The 18,892-nt window shown below is 42.3% G+C and overlaps 2 protein-coding genes across 4 annotated transcripts in view; one reads left to right on the top strand and one right to left on the bottom strand.

The window, feature by feature from the left end:
- The window catches only part of pgm2l1 (phosphoglucomutase 2 like 1), a 380,072-nt gene that overhangs the window by 31,593 nt on the left and 329,587 nt on the right, over positions 1-18,892 (bottom strand). The window lies entirely within an intron of this gene.
- The window catches only part of slco2b1 (solute carrier organic anion transporter family member 2B1), a 233,146-nt gene that overhangs the window by 180,990 nt on the left and 33,264 nt on the right, over positions 1-18,892 (top strand). For all 3 annotated transcript variants that reach the window (XM_062974408.1, XM_062974406.1, XM_062974409.1), the window contains 3 exons: positions 13,177-13,288; positions 15,366-15,530; positions 16,379-16,571. In XM_062974408.1, the coding sequence (XP_062830478.1) occupies positions 13,177-13,288; positions 15,366-15,530; positions 16,379-16,571 (470 nt within the window). The remainder of the gene's footprint in view (positions 1-13,176; positions 13,289-15,365; positions 15,531-16,378; positions 16,572-18,892) is intronic.

Here is an 18,892-nt window from a genome sequence, read left to right as displayed (position 1 = left end):
TTGGTCAGAATGTCTTTTATGGCCCCAATAAACTGGACCATGAGGTCGGAACCATTTTGGTTCTCTCTTCTCCTTTGTTCTTCTAGCTAACAAGAAGCATCCTGCCATCTCTCCTGGCAAGATGTAACTATTTAGATGTTTGTTATTTTTCCTTTCTTAATTTTCCTTAGAAACCAGTCTAGAGTAGTCTAGACAGCTCCCAAGCCTTTCTATCTACAATGGAGTTCTTTTTACTTGAATAAATACTTTTTGAACTTTTATTGAGACTCTGCAGTCCATTGCAATCCTAAAGGCTTCTCTTGCTCACCCCATGTAAGTAACTGCTGCATTTGAAAGCTTTGCTTTTGCTACTCTGCTGATTTTGGTGGAATCTCCCCCAGAGAGGGTTAAATTGAGTCTAACTGCTCAGAGATTACCACAAGAAGAACCACTGCTTTCCATGAAAACCAAGATGGCTCAGCAGAAGAAGACCCCTGCGATGAGCACTTGCTGACCTAAAATGATGAGGACAAGATTGGAAGGACCAATAGCCAGAGATTGTGGGTAGCAACCTGCTTCTTAAGATGGCAGAGAGGGAAAAAGTGTGAAGGGCAACTCAACACACTCACAAAGGTTGAGTTTGCAGAAGGACAACCCTCCGGTTTGCTTGGAAGCTTTCTGCCCTGGCCACATTCCATAAAAACAGCACAGAGGAGCATAGGAGTGGAAGCTGACATTATGACAGATCTGAGAAGCCACTGTGTTGTCAAGGGCCACCAAGTGGGCAAGCGTCCAGTGGAGCAAGCACATCCCGGCTGTTGCCCAATGAGAAACAAAATGAGATTTTCTTATGGCACAGGCTTGGGGAAATTTGGATTGTTTGAATGATGGAGAAAAGTGTATATGAAAGAACCAGGGAGTAACAGAAGAAGACAAGGTGGGAAGGCATGACATGTTGGGTGGATGAGGACATTCTGGACTCCTGCACTTTTCTGTATCCAATCAGTCATGGAGTTGGAAAGAGTCATCTAGACATAGAATCAAAAAATCATTGAGTTGGTGGAGACTGCAAGGACCATCCAGTCCAACCTCCTTCTGACTGCTGGAACACACAGTCAAAGCCCTCATGACAGATGGCCTTTTAAAACTTCCAGAGAAGGAGACTCCACCAACAAACAGCTCTTAACATCTAGAAATGCTTCCTAATAGTCAGATACACTCCCATTTCCTGCAGTTAGAACCCATTGCTCCATTGTGTCCTGGTCTCTAGAGGAGCACTCAACAGTCTTGCCCAGACCTCAATGGGACATCCTTTCAAGTACTGAACCATGGCTTGTGTGTCTCATCTCAGCCTTCTCTTCTCCAAGCTAAACATCCCCAGCCCCCTAAGCTGCTCTTCATGGGGATTCATAGTTTCGGGACCATCGAGCATTTTGGTTGCCCTTCTCTGGACATGTTCCATCGTGAGCATCTCTGTCTTGACTTGTGTTGCCCAAAACTGGATGTAGTATTATTCCAGGTGAAGAGGTCCAACCAAAGCAGAAGAGAGTGGGACTATAACCTCCTTTGATCTCAACACTATCTTCCTATTGATGCAGCCTAGAATCACATTGGCTTTGTAGCTACTGCATCGCACTGTTGACTCATGTTCAACTTGAGGTCTACCAAGACGCCTAGATTTCTTTCAGATGGACTGTTTTCGAACCAGGTGTCCCCGGTCCTATATCGGTGCAAAAGAGGGAAAGAAGGGAAAGCCTAGCATGTTGGCTGGATAATGAGATCATAGCCTCCAACAATTTTCTTTCTTTTTTAAAAAAATGACCTTTATTGAAGATTCTTTATTATGAAATGGCAGACAAAGGTTTGAGGTAATGAGACAAAGAGAGTTCTGGTGGCTGTAGAAAAAAGACGTTTATTCTCGGTGGCCAGAGAGAATAAGCAATAAGAAAAAGGACCTTCTCCTATAATCAGGAAAGCGAAAGTACGGAACAAAGAAACACAAGTTCTTATATGCCCTTTTCCTTCCATCTACCTACGTCATCTAGGCATTATCCATCACTAATTAGTGTCAAAAAAGTCTTACTCTGCACTTTACTAAAAGCTACTTTTGCATTTTTCTAAAATATAGGCTCTTTCAAGACCTCTGACCCTCCATTAGGCCTTATCTAAGGAATTCCTATCTAGGCTCTCAGGGATCCATTAATTAAGGAATTCCCCCCTATCTTAGCTTTTAGGGAGCCATTAGCACTCCTGCACGGTGCCAGGTCTTATCTTGACATCCCAAAAGCCTTAATTTGTCTCTTGTCCATTCGCTTATCTATTCTTGTTGACACTTAACATATGTCTCTGGCACTTAGGGTGAACTTTGGTCCTGCTTATGGGGAGACAGTTATTTGCTGAGCAGAGTGTATTTTGGGGCTATAGGCACACAGCCTGCTTGTGATTACATTTTTCCTATTCCTATTTTTAATATGATTACATTCAATATATAGTTTCCAATACAAGTATTATATTTTCCCAATACACCTTCATCAAATACAAATATATAAAATCAAAGGGGAAAGGGGAATAGGGATGGATTGAATTGGGGGGGGGGGGGGGTAGGGATAGTTGTGAATGGAGGGGGAGAGAACAGAGGGGTATCAGGGAGGCCGGTTGTGGAACCGGGGAAGGGTTGTGCAGAGGGGAATTTTTAAAAGTAGCACATAACCCCCCCCCCAAAAAAATTAGCAATTATAAATAAAAGCAATAATTATAAATGTTGGAAAGAAGGCACCTATCACCATATTTGGTGGGGATACAAAAAAGCAAAAGAATTTTGGTCAATAATTCGTGAATGTGTTCAGACCATTATAGATATCAAATTTACAAAAAATACCGGAAACTTACTTATTGGGAATCTTTAAAGTCCCCCTAAACCTAAATGAGAAAAAACTAAGGACTTACATTACAGCAGCAGCCAGAATCACCTATGCTAGATATTGGAGGCAAAAAGAAATCCCCACTAAAGAAGAATGGTTAATTAAAATATCAGAAATAAAAAATATGGATAGACTAACCTACTTAATAGCTAAACATCAGGGAAAACCAAGGAAGGAAACCGACTGGCAACAGGTAGAGAGACATTTAAACACCAGGAAGATCACTAAATAAAAAGAAGAATTGAGTAAAATAGTAAGAACAAAAACTCCAATATCCACACCTGAGATAAGAAGAAAGAACTATGAACCGGAAACTAAAGTAGAAGAAGCGAATGAAGATAGAGGATGAAGAAATTGACTTTGGGAATCTCTCCTCTCCGGAAATGAAGTGGAAGTCAAACCACCCCCTTTTTTAAAGCCTCCAACAATTTTCTGCAGGATCAGACAATCATGGAGTTAGAAGGATTCTTACTCCATGAATCCAGGCAGGAAAACACAATCCAACTGCTGTTTAAAAACCTCCAGAGAAGATGAAGCTACCGGCCTCCAAGGCAACTTTTTCCACCGAGCCTCTGCTTAACAACAAGGAACAACTCACTACTTTCTGAGATAGTCTGTTTGACCGAGATGGGAAAGTAATAAATTGGTGATGAGATGGGAACAAGAAGCCTCATTGGTGCCAGCAATTTTCTGGAAAGATCAAATCAGACGCGTCCTCGCTCATCCTGACAAGGAAAGCACTTGTTTTTCTGGGCTTTGAAAAACGGTGACTGGCAGCTTGCCATCAGAAGCAGCGGCAGAAGCGCTTGAATAGAATTGCTTTTTTACCGGAGAGACATAAAACTGAGACCCTGCTCACGCCAGCCATTAACAATCCCTTGGCCCGCCTCGAGAAAGCAGCACTGATTGTTTCATTGTCCCTGGCAACTTCCCAAGGCTGGGGAATGGCATTCTTCTGCTTCGACTGCATTCTTCAACAGACACTTTGACCAAAGGACTCCACAGCTTGGAAAGTGCTTGGAAAGTTTTGCTACAGGAAAAAGTCTTGGGGCCACTCTGGACAAATGTGTTGCACCTCAGCACTGGTTTACCTTGCTCTTAACACACACTCCACCACAACAGACTTGGCTTTTTTTTCAGTTTATTGATAAAAGATAGCAAAATCTTAATAAAAAGCAGTAAAGAAAGCAGTAATCCAATTGCAAAGGCAATCTGCAGCATGAACTCCAAAATACAATCCAAACACAGAATCTAGGCAGGAACAAAAGCAAGAATCTTCTTCCATGAGCAGAGACAAGGCATGAGTTAAGCTTCCAAAATCAATGTTGCTTCATCTGAAATCTTTCCCTGTTTCACCCTATTTAACCATGCTTACAAGCTAAGAAAGCATTCCTCTGACCTTGGGTTCCCACACGTTTACTAGCTATTCTCACAAAATGCCTGAGACGATGAACTCTTAACCTTAACCTTGTGACTCTCTCTAAGGAAGACTCCTCTGACCCGCTGCCTGAGCCACCTGGACTTTGTTGATGCTCTAAATCTTGTGAAAGGTCACCCTTATCACTAACTTCAGTTTCTCTGCTAGCTTGCGGCCTTTCTGACTATTCAGAGCCTTCAACATTTCCTTGATTAACCTGCATAAACCCAAATCCCCCTTCATCATCAGACTGAACCACAACAGACTGTCCAACATACATGTTGCTTCTCATAGAATCCTAGAGTTGGAAAAAACCACAAGGGCCATCCAGTCTGACATCCTTCGTTTTTGCATGAAGACACAATCCATGCCCTCCCAAAAGATGTCCATTCAGCCTCTGCTTGAAATCCTCCAGAGAAGGAGACATGATGTTGCACTCCAGTACTGGAAACACCTATGACCACTGCACCACACAAGAGCCCAGGAATATAAGTAGACAGTTTATTGTAAAAACAGATGTAAAGCATATAAAATCAGGAATAAGGAATAAGGAAGGTTGAGCTAAAGGTAAGAACCAAACGATAATCCAAATGTCTCATAAAGTTTCAAAGCGACAAAATCCAGGAATTACAGATACAGCATAAGTCCACAGTCAGGAAGATATCCGTAACTAGTAAGACTTGAGCAGGAGTACATGAACAGAAACATAGAAAACCTCCAGGATATATTGAATCCAAAATCAAGGCTTGACTTGAACCACGAACAAGAGAACTCAGGCTTAGCTGGGTTGTTGTATGTTTGCCAGGCTCTATGGCCATGTTCCAGAAGTATTCTCTCCTACATTTTGCCCACATCCTCAGGGGTTGTGAGGTATGGAGAAACTAAGCAAGGAAGGTTAATATATATCTGTGGAAAGTCCACGATGAGAGAAGAACTTGTCAGTTGGAGGCCAGTGTGAATGTTGCAGTTAATGACCTTAATTAGCATTGAATAGCTCCATCTCCTGGCTTCATCCTGCCTGGGGGCATCCTTTGTTCAGAGTCGTTAGTGAGTCACACTCTCTTGGCCTCAAAGGGAGGCAAAGGGACTCCTGGATAGGTTTGCTTTAGGGCACATCAATAGGAACCGCAGTGGCGCAATGTGCCGGCTGAACTGCTGATCTGAAGGTTGGGTTGCTGACCACGAAGGTTGCTGTTTCGAATCCATGAGATGGGGTGAGCTCCCGCCTGTCAGCTCTAGCTTGTGGGGAATTGAGAGAAGCCTCCCAGCAGTATGGTAACACATCCGGGCATCCCCTGGGCAACGTCTTTGTAGATGGCCAGTTCTCTCACACCAGAAGCGATTTGCAGTATGTTCTCAAGTGTCTTCGGACACAATTTTAAAAGGCACATCAATTGGAAAAGGCTTGAAGGCACACAAGAACGTCAACTTTGTCACCGAAGTGAACCGAACCTGAAAGAGCCATGAGGTTTCAGCACCAGACACAGGCTGAATGTCACTCCAAAGACAAGGCAGACATTCACCTCCCATTGAAATTGAGCTTTTCTTGCTTGAAGCAAAATGCTGACTTTGCTGCATTTCTTTGATTTCCTGCCTCGGCTGTCTCGCGGAATGACGCATTGATTTCCTTCTGAGTGGTCTCTGGGGAAAGAGTCCATTGTCATGAACTCTGCGCACAGGATCCAGTAGCAAGGATTCATGTTCAGAAGGACAGGCGGAGAAGTCACCAAGGATCCTGTGATGCTCCTGCCAGGAATCAGAAGTGGAAGCCTTTTCAAAATCTGCAGACTCTAGAATGAGTTTTGAAACAAAATGTTGCACTTCAGGTTAGCTTCATCTTTCTAAATGCACCAGGCTGTGCACAAGTTGAAGTCTTTTTGTAGTTTATTAGGAAATGGGAAAATAATAGTTCTTAAAAAGCAGAAGTGAAGTTCTAAAAGATTGTTGCAAAACAAGGCTCTGTAGTATGTTCAGTTGCCGATCAATCCCTCTGTTTGTTGTGTGCCATTGAAAAATGTAGGAAAGGGTTATGGGAGAGGCAGTGGGCGGGGTCATGCAAATTCCACACCAATGGAGAGAGTCAGAAACACTGGGATGTCTGTGGTGGAGGAAAAACAGAAAATCTAGGATGATATTGTCCCTGTATGGAAGCCTTCCCTTGGGTGGTGGGCAGTGTGGTGTTTGTGGAGAACATTGGCAGGGCTCTTGAGCATGTTTACGGCACTCGCTATAACCTGCAATATCATTGGAAAGAGGGCCATTGGTGTCTCCTGAAATACTATCAACTGTTTTATTCTTGTTTACATTATATTACTGTTTTTATTTTTTATACTGTGAATTAATTGTATTTATATTGTTGTTTATTTCGGCAATGTTGTTCGGGCCTTTGCTCCATGTAAGCCACCCCGAGTCCCCACGGGGAGATGGTGGTGGGGTATAAATAAAGTTTTATTATTATTATTATTATTATTATTATTATTATTATTATTATTATTTTATGACACAGCAAACAAGATAACATGCTGGATTTCGTATCACAAAATCACAAGTTGAACACTTTCCAAGTGTACATCAGATGTGAAATTTTGTGAGATTTCTTAGATGTTTGATAGCCAAGATTTGTTTTTTGTAAGATTGTTGACAGAGGGATCATGGCAATAATGAAAAGCAGAGGGGACAATGAGTCTCCCTGGAAAATTCCTCTCCTGATGTTGACAAATCCATAGCTTTCATTTCCAACAAACAGTTCAGTTTTCCAGTGCTCCATCATGTTTTCAATGAAGGTGCCAACGTTTTTACAAATCCCGATGGCGTCCAGGCACTTGATGATCCAGCTGTGTGGGAGTGAGTCAAAGGCCTTTTTGTAGTCAATCCATGTCATGTGGAGATTAGCTTTTCGGCTCTTACAGTTCTCCAGAATCATTTTGTCAATTAATAACTGGTCTTTTGTGCCCCTGCTTTTCCGTTTGTTGCCTTTCTGTTCATCTGGCAAGATGTTTTTTTTCTTCAAGATAGTCTTGAATTCTGTCAGCTATGATGCCAGTCAGTAGTTTAAACATAGTGGGCAGACACGTTATTGGCCTGTAGTTTCCTGGTGCTGCTCCTTTTGCTGGATCCTTTTGTATCAGGTATGTTCTTCCAGTTGTTAGCCATTCACTGATACTTCCTTATTGTTGTTGTTGTTGTTGTTGTTGTTATTATTGTGGGAGCTCTAGTTATTTGTCAAAGTCGGAGCCTGTCTGTGTGAGTGGACGAACACCCCAGCCACACACATACATATTTTCGTTTTTGTGATGTGCACCGACAATCCTAATATGCATCCCATTTTTCAAGATGTTTATATGGAGAACAAGGTGTGTCTTAGAACTGATTAAATTTATTACAGTAGAGTCTCACTTATCCAACGTTCTGGATTATCCAACGCATTTTTGTAGTCAATGTTTTCAATATATCATGATATTTTGGTGCTAAATTCGTAAATACAGTAATTACTACATAGCATTAATGTGTAATGAACAAATTTTTCTGTCAAATTTGTTGTATAACATGATGTTTTGGTGTTTAATTTGTAAAATCATAACCTATTTTGATGTTTAATAGGCTTTTTCTTAATCTCTCCAACATATTCACTCATCCAACATTCTGCCGGCCCGTTTATGTTGGATAAGTGAGACTCTACTGTATTATTCTGGCTAAAAAGTGTGCATCAGTTGGATCCTGATCCTGATGCTCTGGCTTCTCCAAAAGCTGCTGGCTCTTCTCCATGGCATCAAATTATCAAAATTGTTCGAAGCCTTTACTGGCTGGCAACGAATCCAAGAAACGGATGAATAACTAAGCCAGAGCATGCATTTGTTGTCACGACTCCTGGCGCCGAAGGCACGCAAAACGCTTGCATTTTGCATTTTGTCTTTGGGGGCTTCCTCGCTTGGCGATGCCTCCCTTTGAGTAGGAAGCCCGAAATGAATGGATTACGTTATGTCACGAAGTGGTTGTGTGACTCACCAGAAAGAAGGGCAGGGAGAGCTCGGAGGGCACGCGAGGACAACGGAGCCTGTGCGTGTCGAACAGCGAAACACTTCAAGAGGCAATCCCCACCAGCCCCGTTTCCCAATTTCTAATAATCTCCCATTTTGGCACCTCCGGAAATACATCTGCGGAAAGCTTCTTGTGAATCGTAGGCTTGGCTCAGCCTCAAGCAGGCAGCAGGGCAATGTTTGATCCAACAGAAAATGCCAGCCAACACAATGCTGGCAAGGGCGAGCCCAAGCCTATATTATATGTATGTTATGTCGCAGTATTATTCTACTTCTTTGATTCATACCCTGATTGCCTCTCCAAGACTTGAAGCTGCTCACAATATGGATTAAAACAACATTTAATACAATAGGAGAACCAAAGTTAAGGAATACCATCAAACCAGACTCTGGTCAGCAAAGAACACACACAAAGGGTCAGAAAAATTCTCAAAAGCAAGCTCAATGGAGGCAACACCATCAAGGCCATAAACACCTGGGCCATACCTGTCATAAGATATACTGCTGGCATTATAAACTGGACACAGGTGGAACTGGACAATTTGGATAGAAAAACAAGAAAGCTCATAACCATTCATCATTCACTGCACCCTCGCAGTGATGGTGACCGGCTATATCTGCCTAGAAGATCAGGGGGCAGAGGATTCTTGCAAGTAAAACAAGCAGTCAAAGAAGAAGAACATGCCCTGGCAGAATATGTAAAGCAAAGTGAAGAACCTGCTTTGATTGAAGTCAAAAATCAGAAACTCCTCAAAGCACAGCAGACAAAAAACCAGTACAAGAAAACCGCACTACAAACTAGAGCTGACAGCTGGCACAACAAAACATTGCATGGAAAGTTCCTTGACAAAATTGAAGGAAAAGCTGATAAGGAGAAGACCTGGCTCTGGCTCACGAATGGGACCCTGAAGAAGGAGACAGAAGGCCTGATCCTTGCAGCCCAGGAGCAAGACATCAGGACAAAGGCAATTCAGGCCAAGATCGAAAAATCAGTCTGTAAAGATCTAGGAATGACTGAGGTTCTTCCAGGCAGGGCAGAATCTTTAAATCCCACCTCTGACACCGATTGCGGAGATGTGGAGGAGTTCCTATTAATTAATTATATTTATATTATTGCTGCCACCACTTATTAAAGATGTTTATTTATGCTGCCACCAGAGGTAAAAATGTTTATAATGCGGCCACCAGATGTTAAGGGGATTATCAACTCTTGCCACCACTATTGGAAGATTTAGCCACTGGCTACTTAGAGAGGATACTTTTAAAATTTTATGTTTCTTCTTTCTTCTTCTTGTTTATTCTTGATGTGTGTGTATATGACAGAGACTGAGATGTTTGAGAGAACAATAACACGTTTATTGAGGCACAAGCTTAATGGTTACAATTCTCACTTAGAGGCACTTTGATTGACAGTTGTAAAGCTAGAATAAGGTGATTCAAACTTCTTAAAATGTCACTTATTTCTTTACTGCTCTAAACTGCAGTCATCCTATGAATTTCAGTCACAGACTATCTGTTCCTTATCTGGAAACAGACTACCTTAAAATAAGTCACCAAACTTATTTTAAACTTGACTCAAAATCCAACCTTTGAGCCACCCTGATTCTCCAACTGAGAATCAGCCTTCCCTGTGCTTCAACAGAACACAGACTACCTTAAAATAAGTCACCAAACTTATTTTAAATAGACTCAAAATGACCAATTGAGTCTCCCTTGGCCCCTTCAACCAGGATCAGCCTTCCCTGAGCTTCAACAGAGCCCAGACTCTAAAATCAACCTTCTCTGTGGTTCCCTGACCACAGACTGTGTTTCCCTCCAAATTCTACTCTCTCTTCAGCTAAACCAGTTGGCTCCATCCCCTTCTCCATAGCAACCAGCTCATGGTGCAGAGTAACTGAAATATTAACCCTTTTAAAAACACAGTTAAACATGGCATCTGTAAATAAAAATTACACTTCATTACACAGCCGATGACCCAAAATGCAGACTATGCAAGGAAGCTGATGAAACCATATCCTCAACTGCTGTAAGAAAATCACACAGACAGACTACAAACAGAGGCACAACTATGTGGCCCAAATGATTCATTGGAACTTATGCCTCAAGTACCACCTCCCAGCAGCAAAGAACTGGTGGGATCACAAACCTGCAAAAGTATTGGAAAAATGAGCACGCAAAGATACTGTGGGACTTCCGAATCGGGACTGACAAAGTTCTGGAACACAACACACCAGACATCACAGTTGTGGAGAAGAAAAAGGTTTGGATCATTGATGTCGCCATCCCAGGGGACAGCCGCATTGACGAAAAACAACAGGAAAAACTCAGCCGCTATCAGGACCTGAAGACTGAACTTCAAAGACTCTGGCAGAAACCAGTACAGGTGGTCCTGGTGGTGATGGGCACATTGGTTACTGTGAAAAAAGATCTCAGCCGGCATTTGGAAACAATAGACATTGACAAGATGGCGAGCTGCCAACTGTAAAAGGCCACCCGACTGGGATATGCACACATCATCCGAAAATACATCACAGAGTCCTAGACACTTGGGAAGTGTTCGACTTGTGATTTTATGATACGAAATCCAGCATATCTATCTTGTTTGCTGTGTCATAATAATAATAATAATAATAATAATAATAATAATAATAATAATAATAATAACAATAATAATAGGGAAGTGTCTGACGTATGATCCAGTACAATTGAGCCAGCAGAGTGTCTTCTGTGGACTCAACTTGTTGTGCTTCAAATAATAATAATAATAATAATAATAATAATAATAATAATAATAATAATAATTTTTTATTTCTGCCCCTCCACCATCTCCCCGAAGGGACTCAGGGCGGCCAACAAAATAGAGCAAAGTACCGCATATAGATAATACATAAATCTGAAATGATAAAAACCACAGAATTACAACCACACATATACATAATTACAATGAAAAACATTAAAATTCATAAAATGCAGTCATAGCTGTGGATAAAAACAAGTTGTTTCAATTGACATAGTCCAGTGTTGACGTGATGCCCACAGTAAGTCCTTGGACTAACCCTTAAAAACCTATGTAAGACCAAAGCTTGTTTAAAGAGCCATGTTTTTAAGCTGGAATGGAATGCTTGAAGTGAAGGGTCGAGCCTGATCTCTCGTGGGAGGGCATTCTAGATCAGGGGGGCCACCACCGAGAAGGCCCTCTCTCTCTCTCTCTTGTCCCCACCAACTGCATTATATAAATCAGGGGTCCTCAAACTTTTAAAGCAGACGGCCGGTCCACAATCCTTCAGACTGTTGAGGGGCCGAATTATCATTTGGAAAAAAAAAACGAACAAATTCCTATGCACACTGCACATGTCTTATTTGTAATGCAAAACAACAACAACAGTGAAAGAACAATACAATGTTTAAAAATGAAAACAATTGTAACCAACATAAACCTATCAGGATTTCAATGTGAAGTGTGGGCCTGCTTCTGGCCAATGAGATAGTCAAGTTAAGTAGCATTGTTGTTGTTGTTGAGTGCCTTCAAGTCATTTCAGACTTTGGGCGAGCCTGAGTCTAAAATTATTTATTTATTCATTTACTACATTTATTTATTACATTTATATCCCGCCCTTCTCATCCCGAAGGGGACTCAGAGAAGCTGTATGTACATACAATATATTATTGCTATATTATTAGCATAGCACAATATTAGCATTATATCTATATATATAAAAGGGTAATGAAATTTCGGCCTAGGACAAAACAACACAACCCGGAAACACTAAACTTGGCAGCACAATCCCACATCCATGCCTCTACATTCATACAACAAAAAGCTCCAGCTACTCCAGAAAACAGCCAGGCTTTGAGACTGCAAGGCTATTCACTGCTACTCCAGCTGGCCAACAAAGGATTCCCATAAACCACAGCAACGCGTGGCCGGGTAAAGCTAGTATTACTATATTGAACTATACCACTATACTGTAATATATGTAATATATAATGTATAATTAATATTATTATATGGTATTATTATTAGTATTATATTGTATAACATTATAATATTACTATCAATATTATGTGTATATACACTATATTATATTATTAAAAATGATATAAAATATTACATTATAAAACTGAGGTTGGGGGCCAGATAAATGACCTTGGAGGGCCGCATCCAACCTCCGGGCCTTAGTATGGGGACCCCTGATATAAATGCATGTACACTGACCATGGGATGCAACTGATTATTCCCAAGGAAGCCCACTGGCCTCCTTCGTTGTTCTTACGGCCTCCTCTTTGCATTCTCCGGTTTGCAGGACTCCTTTTCAGAGAAGTCCTTGTTGGATTTTTGTTTGTGTGTATATGAAATGTAAATCAAGTGTTTCTGCTGGTTTTGCAAGTGTGTGTTTCAGCAATGAAACAGTTAACAGCAGGCCAGTTTGACTGACAGTCTGCTGTGACCTATGAGGCATGATTTCCGGCCTTGGAGGTCGGAACTTCCTTCGGACTAAGGAATGTGCTTTCTTATCTCTCTGTTGAAATGTGTGAGAGAAGAGTCAGGCTGAAGAATGCCGGCTTCTAGCGATGGGCTTTGCTGTTTGTAAATATCTTTGTAAATATTAAATAAGTGTTTGAGCTTCAGACTGCAGATGTCTTTGAGTCTGACTTTGGAGGAATTGGTGAGGGCAGAAGTTCACCAATTCATCAGGGTGCTGGTCTGGAGCTGTTGATTGATGGTGTTTGAAGAAACCCACCCACACGCACCCTGACACCCCTGGCTCCTCATTTTGACAGTCCTGTGGATGCTGACGCCTTCTTCTGCCTTTGTTTCTAGGAGGAGGTACCACGGAAGACCATTGCAGAAATGGCTAAGGCGGAATTAAAGGAAGAGCTGAGAATCAAGCATAGAGAAGTGGAAAGCCTCCCTTTGAAGCAATTCATCAAACGTAAGCCTGTGCTTATTGCGTGCCGCCTCCCTAGAACGTGGCCAGATTTCAAGCAGCCACCAAGAAGTACAGGGCTGGCCTTGGAGAGGATGACAAGCCTATAACTTGTGCCACCCAGTTTCAGGGGAAACTCTCCATGCAGCCCAACCGAGGCTGCTCTGGCATATTAAAGCATGGTTTAGATATCTACGAGGGTTGAATGAAAAGCAATGCCTCCACCTTCGTTACTTGGGTTTGGATGGGAATATTTTAATATTAATTTTAATAAATCAAACGCAGAAATAATCCTTAGACTGTGCTCTCTAACTACTACTATTCGCTTTTCCACACAATCACCAGACAATTGGATACATTTCTGCCAACGATGAACAGGTTTTCTGAAGCCGTCACGGAAGAAGTCGACACTCTGTTTCCGCAACCGGCGTCTCGCAGGACCCTTTGTGCACAGATCTTCCGATAGCCAAGCAAAGCAATCATGTGACCCACACATTCTTATGAAATGCCGATTGTGATTGAAATTTCTCTCTAGTGATACAAGGATCGTCCTGAATCAATCTGTCAACCTTTTGCTTGTGAAACTCAGTGGTTGCTGTCACAGGACGTCCAACTCTTTGTCATGCAAGTCAGATGTTCCCACCTCGACATCTTTAAACTTACTCGCCCAACGACACACAGGACTCACATCAACACAATCGCAATAAACAGCTTGCATTCTCTGGTGAATCTCCTTTGGGGTGACACCTTCTGCTGCCAAGAATTCAGTGACTGCACATTGCTTAAGTTGCATTGACTGCGCAGGGTTCCATACTTCGCACTTTAATAACACAACCGTTCAATGCTAAGGCTTCCTGCCAAATGGAACCGTGGAGTCTACTGAACAAGTCAGTACCTGCCGCAGACCAGGACTGCCATCTGTTGAGGAGTTACAAAGGTGGAGGCATTACTTTTCATTCAACCCTCATATTAGGACTGTGCAATCAGGGTAGACCTTGACCCGTTTTGTGTCTTGGCTTTCGTGGGGGCCCTAAATTTCCTTGCATGAATACTAGTGGATATTTACCACTAAGGAAAAGGCTGACTCCAGTGAGGTTTTAACTCTTCTCAGGAAGATCATACTTTATTTTACTTCCATGTTGATTTTGCATTGTTACTTTTTGTTGATCTAATTTGAGATTGATTGTTAGTCTTCTTACTGTTTATTGTTTGCACTGTTACACTGTTGTGAGCTACTCCGAGTCCGCTTAGGGAGATGGGCAGGATACAAATAAGGATTATTATTATTAGTGTTAGTATTAGTATTGTAGATGATGCACCCAAGGAAAGCAACACTGGTGAAGGAGTGCCAGCGAGCCATTGCCCCATGTTGGGTGCCAAAATGGATATGTTTAAAACTGACAAATAAGTGGGTCGGTAGAGGAAATAATGGGGACTCTATTATTAGTATTATTATTGTAGATGATGCACCCAAAGAAAGCAACACTGGTGAAGGAGTGCCAGCGAGCCATTGCCCCATGTTGGGTGCCAAAATGGATATGTTTAAAACTGACAAATAAGTGGGTCGGTAGAGGAAATAATGGGGACTGTATTATTAGTATTATTATTGTAGATGATGCACCCAAAGAAAGCAACACTGGTGAAGGAGTGCCAGCGAGCCATTGCCCCATGTTGGGCGCCAAAATGGATATGTTTAAAACTGACAAATAAGTGGGTCGGTAGAGGAAATAATGGGGACTCTATTATTAGTATTATTATTGTAGATGATGCACCCAAGGAAAGCAACACTGGTGAAGGAGTGCCAGCGAGCCAATGCCCCATGTTGGGCGCCAAAATGGATATGTTTAAAACTGACAAATAAGTGGGTCGGTAGGGGAAATAATGAGGACTGGACCTGCCAAAGTGAGATAACTGGGGGGCATTCACCTCTATTGGGCATGGATTTCCTTCCTTTCCAACGCCAGAAAACGCACCCTTGTTTTGCAACGTACTGCCAAGCTTTAATGAGCAGGACCAGTTGTTGTTGTTGCTGTTGTTTTTGTGAAGAGAGATCATCCGCTCCTCTTTCCTTTCCCCGTTGCAGTGTTCCCTATGATTTTCTTCCGAACTATCAAGAACCCCATCTTTGCGGTGGTCATCTTTGCCCTGTTCAACCTCTCCGGGATGATTGCTGGCTTAGCCACCTTCATGGCCAAATTCCTGGAGCAGCAGTTCACCCTGACAGCTTCTCTGGCCAACATGATCATAGGTATGAGCCTAGGCGGCATGTTGTTGTTGCAGCTGTTGTTGTTGTTGTTTCTATCCCACTCCAATTCGGGATTCAAGACATTTAAACAGAATGTTGGATGGAAACCAGAGGAAGGAGGAGGGATCAGGGAAAACCAGTTTCAAATCAACAGCAATAATCAAGCCGGACCATGACTACGGCATGAATTTAGATCTGAAGTTTTGGTTGCTGCGGAAGCATCATGCTGAGATGGCATGAAGATATGCTGTGATGAGATGTTCAGTGTCAGAAGGGAGTCATCAACATAAAGGCTATATGATGTGATAAAATTATCTAAAGATAGTGTATAAAAAGAAAACCACAAAGGGTCCAAAACAGAGCTCTGTGCTTTTCCTGCCTGGCAGAAGAGGGTTGGATTGGATGGCTCCTGGAGTCTTCTCCAATTCTAGGATTTCCTAGAATCAGATAATCCTAGACCTAATGGCCATCCAGTCTGTGTTAAAAGCTTCCAAGGAAATGAGCTTCCACCAGACTCTGAGGCAGAGAGTTCCACTGCTGAACAGCTCCTATTGTCAGGAAGTTCTTCCTCATGTTCAGGTGAAATCTGAGCCCTTTGCTCCTAGTCCTAGTTTTAAAGGCAGCAGAAAACAAGCCTGCTCCCTCTTCCTTTTTTTAAGGCTCTCCTGCTGTTTGGGCCTCCAACTCCCAGAATCCCCAATTGCCAGCTTGTTCAATGGTCAGGAATTCTAGGAGTTGGAGACCCAAACATCTGAAGGGCTGTGTTTCTCTCCATCGACATCTCTTGACTTCATTACTGACTTTTCCCCAGATCCTTCCAAGGCGTTTGATTGCTCTTCCTCTCCCCGCAGGAGCCGTCCAGCTCCCGAGCGGCATGATGGGCATCATCCTCGGAGGCGCCATCATGAAGAACTGCCACCTCAGCCTCCGATACGCCACCATCATGTGCATATTCGGGCTGGCCTTGTGCGTCCTCTTCGACATCCCCCTCCTGTTCCTGGGCTGCCCCACGCACGCCGTGGCCGGCCTCGACCCCTCCGGAAGGTACAAAGGCTGGCTGGCTTGCTTCAAGAGACACCACCCAAAGGGAAGGCCAACGGGTTTAGGATCGGGAACCTTCCTCCATATGTGGTGGCCATGGGAGAATGTTCGAGGATTTTGGAGTGACATAATTAAGGAAACAAATGAAATGTTGTGCAATTAGGTCCAAAAAAATAATAGAGTGTTCCCTCACTTTTCGCAAGGGTTACGTTCCAGGATCACCCGCGAAAAGTGAAAATCCGCGAAGTAGGGACACTATATTTGTGTTGTTTACAATTTCACTGATGCTGTCCGACTGTGTTGTTTACAATCTCACTGATGCTGTCCGACTGTCGTGTTTACAATCTCACTGATGCCATCCGACTGTCGTGTTTACAATCTCACTGTTGGCGTCCGACTGTGGTGTTTACAATCTCACTGATGTTGTCCGACTGTGTTGTTTACAATCTCACTGATGCTGTCCGACTGTGTTGTTTACAATCTCACTGATGCTGTCCGACTGTGTTGTTTCCAATCTCACTGATGCTGTCCGACTGTGTTGTTTCCAATCTCACTGATGCTGTCCGACTGTGTTGTTTACAATTTCACTGATGCTGTCCGACTGTGTTGTTTACAATCTCACTGAAGCTGTCCGACTGTGTTGTTTACAATCTCACTGATGCCATCCGACTATGTTGTTTGCAATCTCACTGAAGCTGTCCGACTGTGTTGTTTACAATCTCACTGATGCTGTCCGACTGTGGTGTTTACAATCTCACTGAAGCCGTCCGACTGTGTTGTTTACAATCTCACTGATGTCGTCCGAATGTGTTGTTTACAATCTCACTGATGCTGTCCGACTGTGTTGTTTACAATCTCACGAAGCTGCTTCAGCCTCCTTTTCTCTTTTCTCAGCTTCTCCTTCCTTCCTTCCTTCCTTCCTTCCTTCCTTCCTTCCTTCCTTCCTTCCTTCCTTTCTTCCTTCCTACCTTCCTTAGGCTTCTTCTTAGGAAGGAAGGAGAAAGAGAGAGGAAGAAAAATCTTAATTTTCAATGGTTTATTATATTCTTTTAGTGTTTATTGAAAAATCACAAATCAGCGAATCTGCAAAAAGCGAACTGCGAAGTAGTGAGGGAACACTGTAATTCAGGAATGCGTCTCCTGGGCTTCTTCAGGGAAGGCTTCAACCTGAATGATAAAGAAATAGCCCAAGAATGATAATTGCTAGGAATTAGAAAGTGGGGAAAGCATTAACTAAAAAGGATCAGAAAGATAAACCAATGGATTACATGTAAATGGCCAAGATATCCAATAATTTGGTGGGCAAAATCAATGAAGAGTTTCTAAAGAGATGGGAATGGATGATGGCATATCTGGAAGGAGAGTCAAAGAAGTGAATGATAAATAGTCCCAAGAGGAATTTATGGGCAAACGTGGTGTTCTAGGCTCTACATTGACTAGGGATGGAAGTCAAGGTGCAGGACACACAGGTGTATGGGATACAGGTTAACAGTGTAGGATGTGAGCAAGACGGATGTCTTATATGTTGAAGTGTGGGTGTCATATGTGTTATGTTACGTGCAGGGGCGGCTCCATCGGTAGGTGAACTATGCATTTGCGGAAGGCCAAAAACTGCTTGCTTACACTTGAAAATTACCTAGGGCCAGCTCTGGTTACGTGTACTGCGTGTATCTATCACATTTGTAAACTTTCATAAAAATTTAAATCGAAAAGAAAAAGGGCTCTAAGAGTCGTAGTGGACCACAAACCAATCATGACTCTACAGTGCGTTGCGGCACCTTCAAAAGCCAATGCGATTCTAGTCTGCATCAATAGGAGTCTAGGGTCTAGATCAGTGATGGCCAACCTATGACACGCGTGTCAGCACTGACACGCCTAGCCATTTTTGCTGACACGCTGTCGCATGCAGATTGATTGGATGACTATGTCTTTTGTGGCCAAATTCGGTGTGATTTGGTCCAGTGGTTTTGTTGTTTACTCCATGGGAATTATGCACATTACATTTATATATAATCATTATATCATTCTATTATTATTGTAGTATATTATCATATGATTACTATTATATTATTATTATATTATTCATTATTCATGACTACATTGAAACTACAATAGAGAGAAATCAGCGTGGAAACCGCAAGAGGTACCATAGATTGTTGTACATGGAAATAATGGTAGTAAATAGTTTTTGATTTATTAAATACAGTTATATATTACAATTATACATTTTTGTTATTTAAACTATACATATTGCGAAATTATGGTTTTTTTCTCGAAGTGACACACCACTCAAGTCATGCTAGGTTTTTTTGGTGAATTTTGAC

This window comes from Anolis carolinensis, chromosome 3, assembly GCF_035594765.1.
Source record: "Anolis carolinensis isolate JA03-04 chromosome 3, rAnoCar3.1.pri, whole genome shotgun sequence".
Taxonomy (NCBI): domain Eukaryota; kingdom Metazoa; phylum Chordata; class Lepidosauria; order Squamata; family Dactyloidae; genus Anolis; species Anolis carolinensis.
Note: the sequence above shows the minus strand (reverse complement) of the source record. Positions and strands in the feature narration are given on the sequence as shown.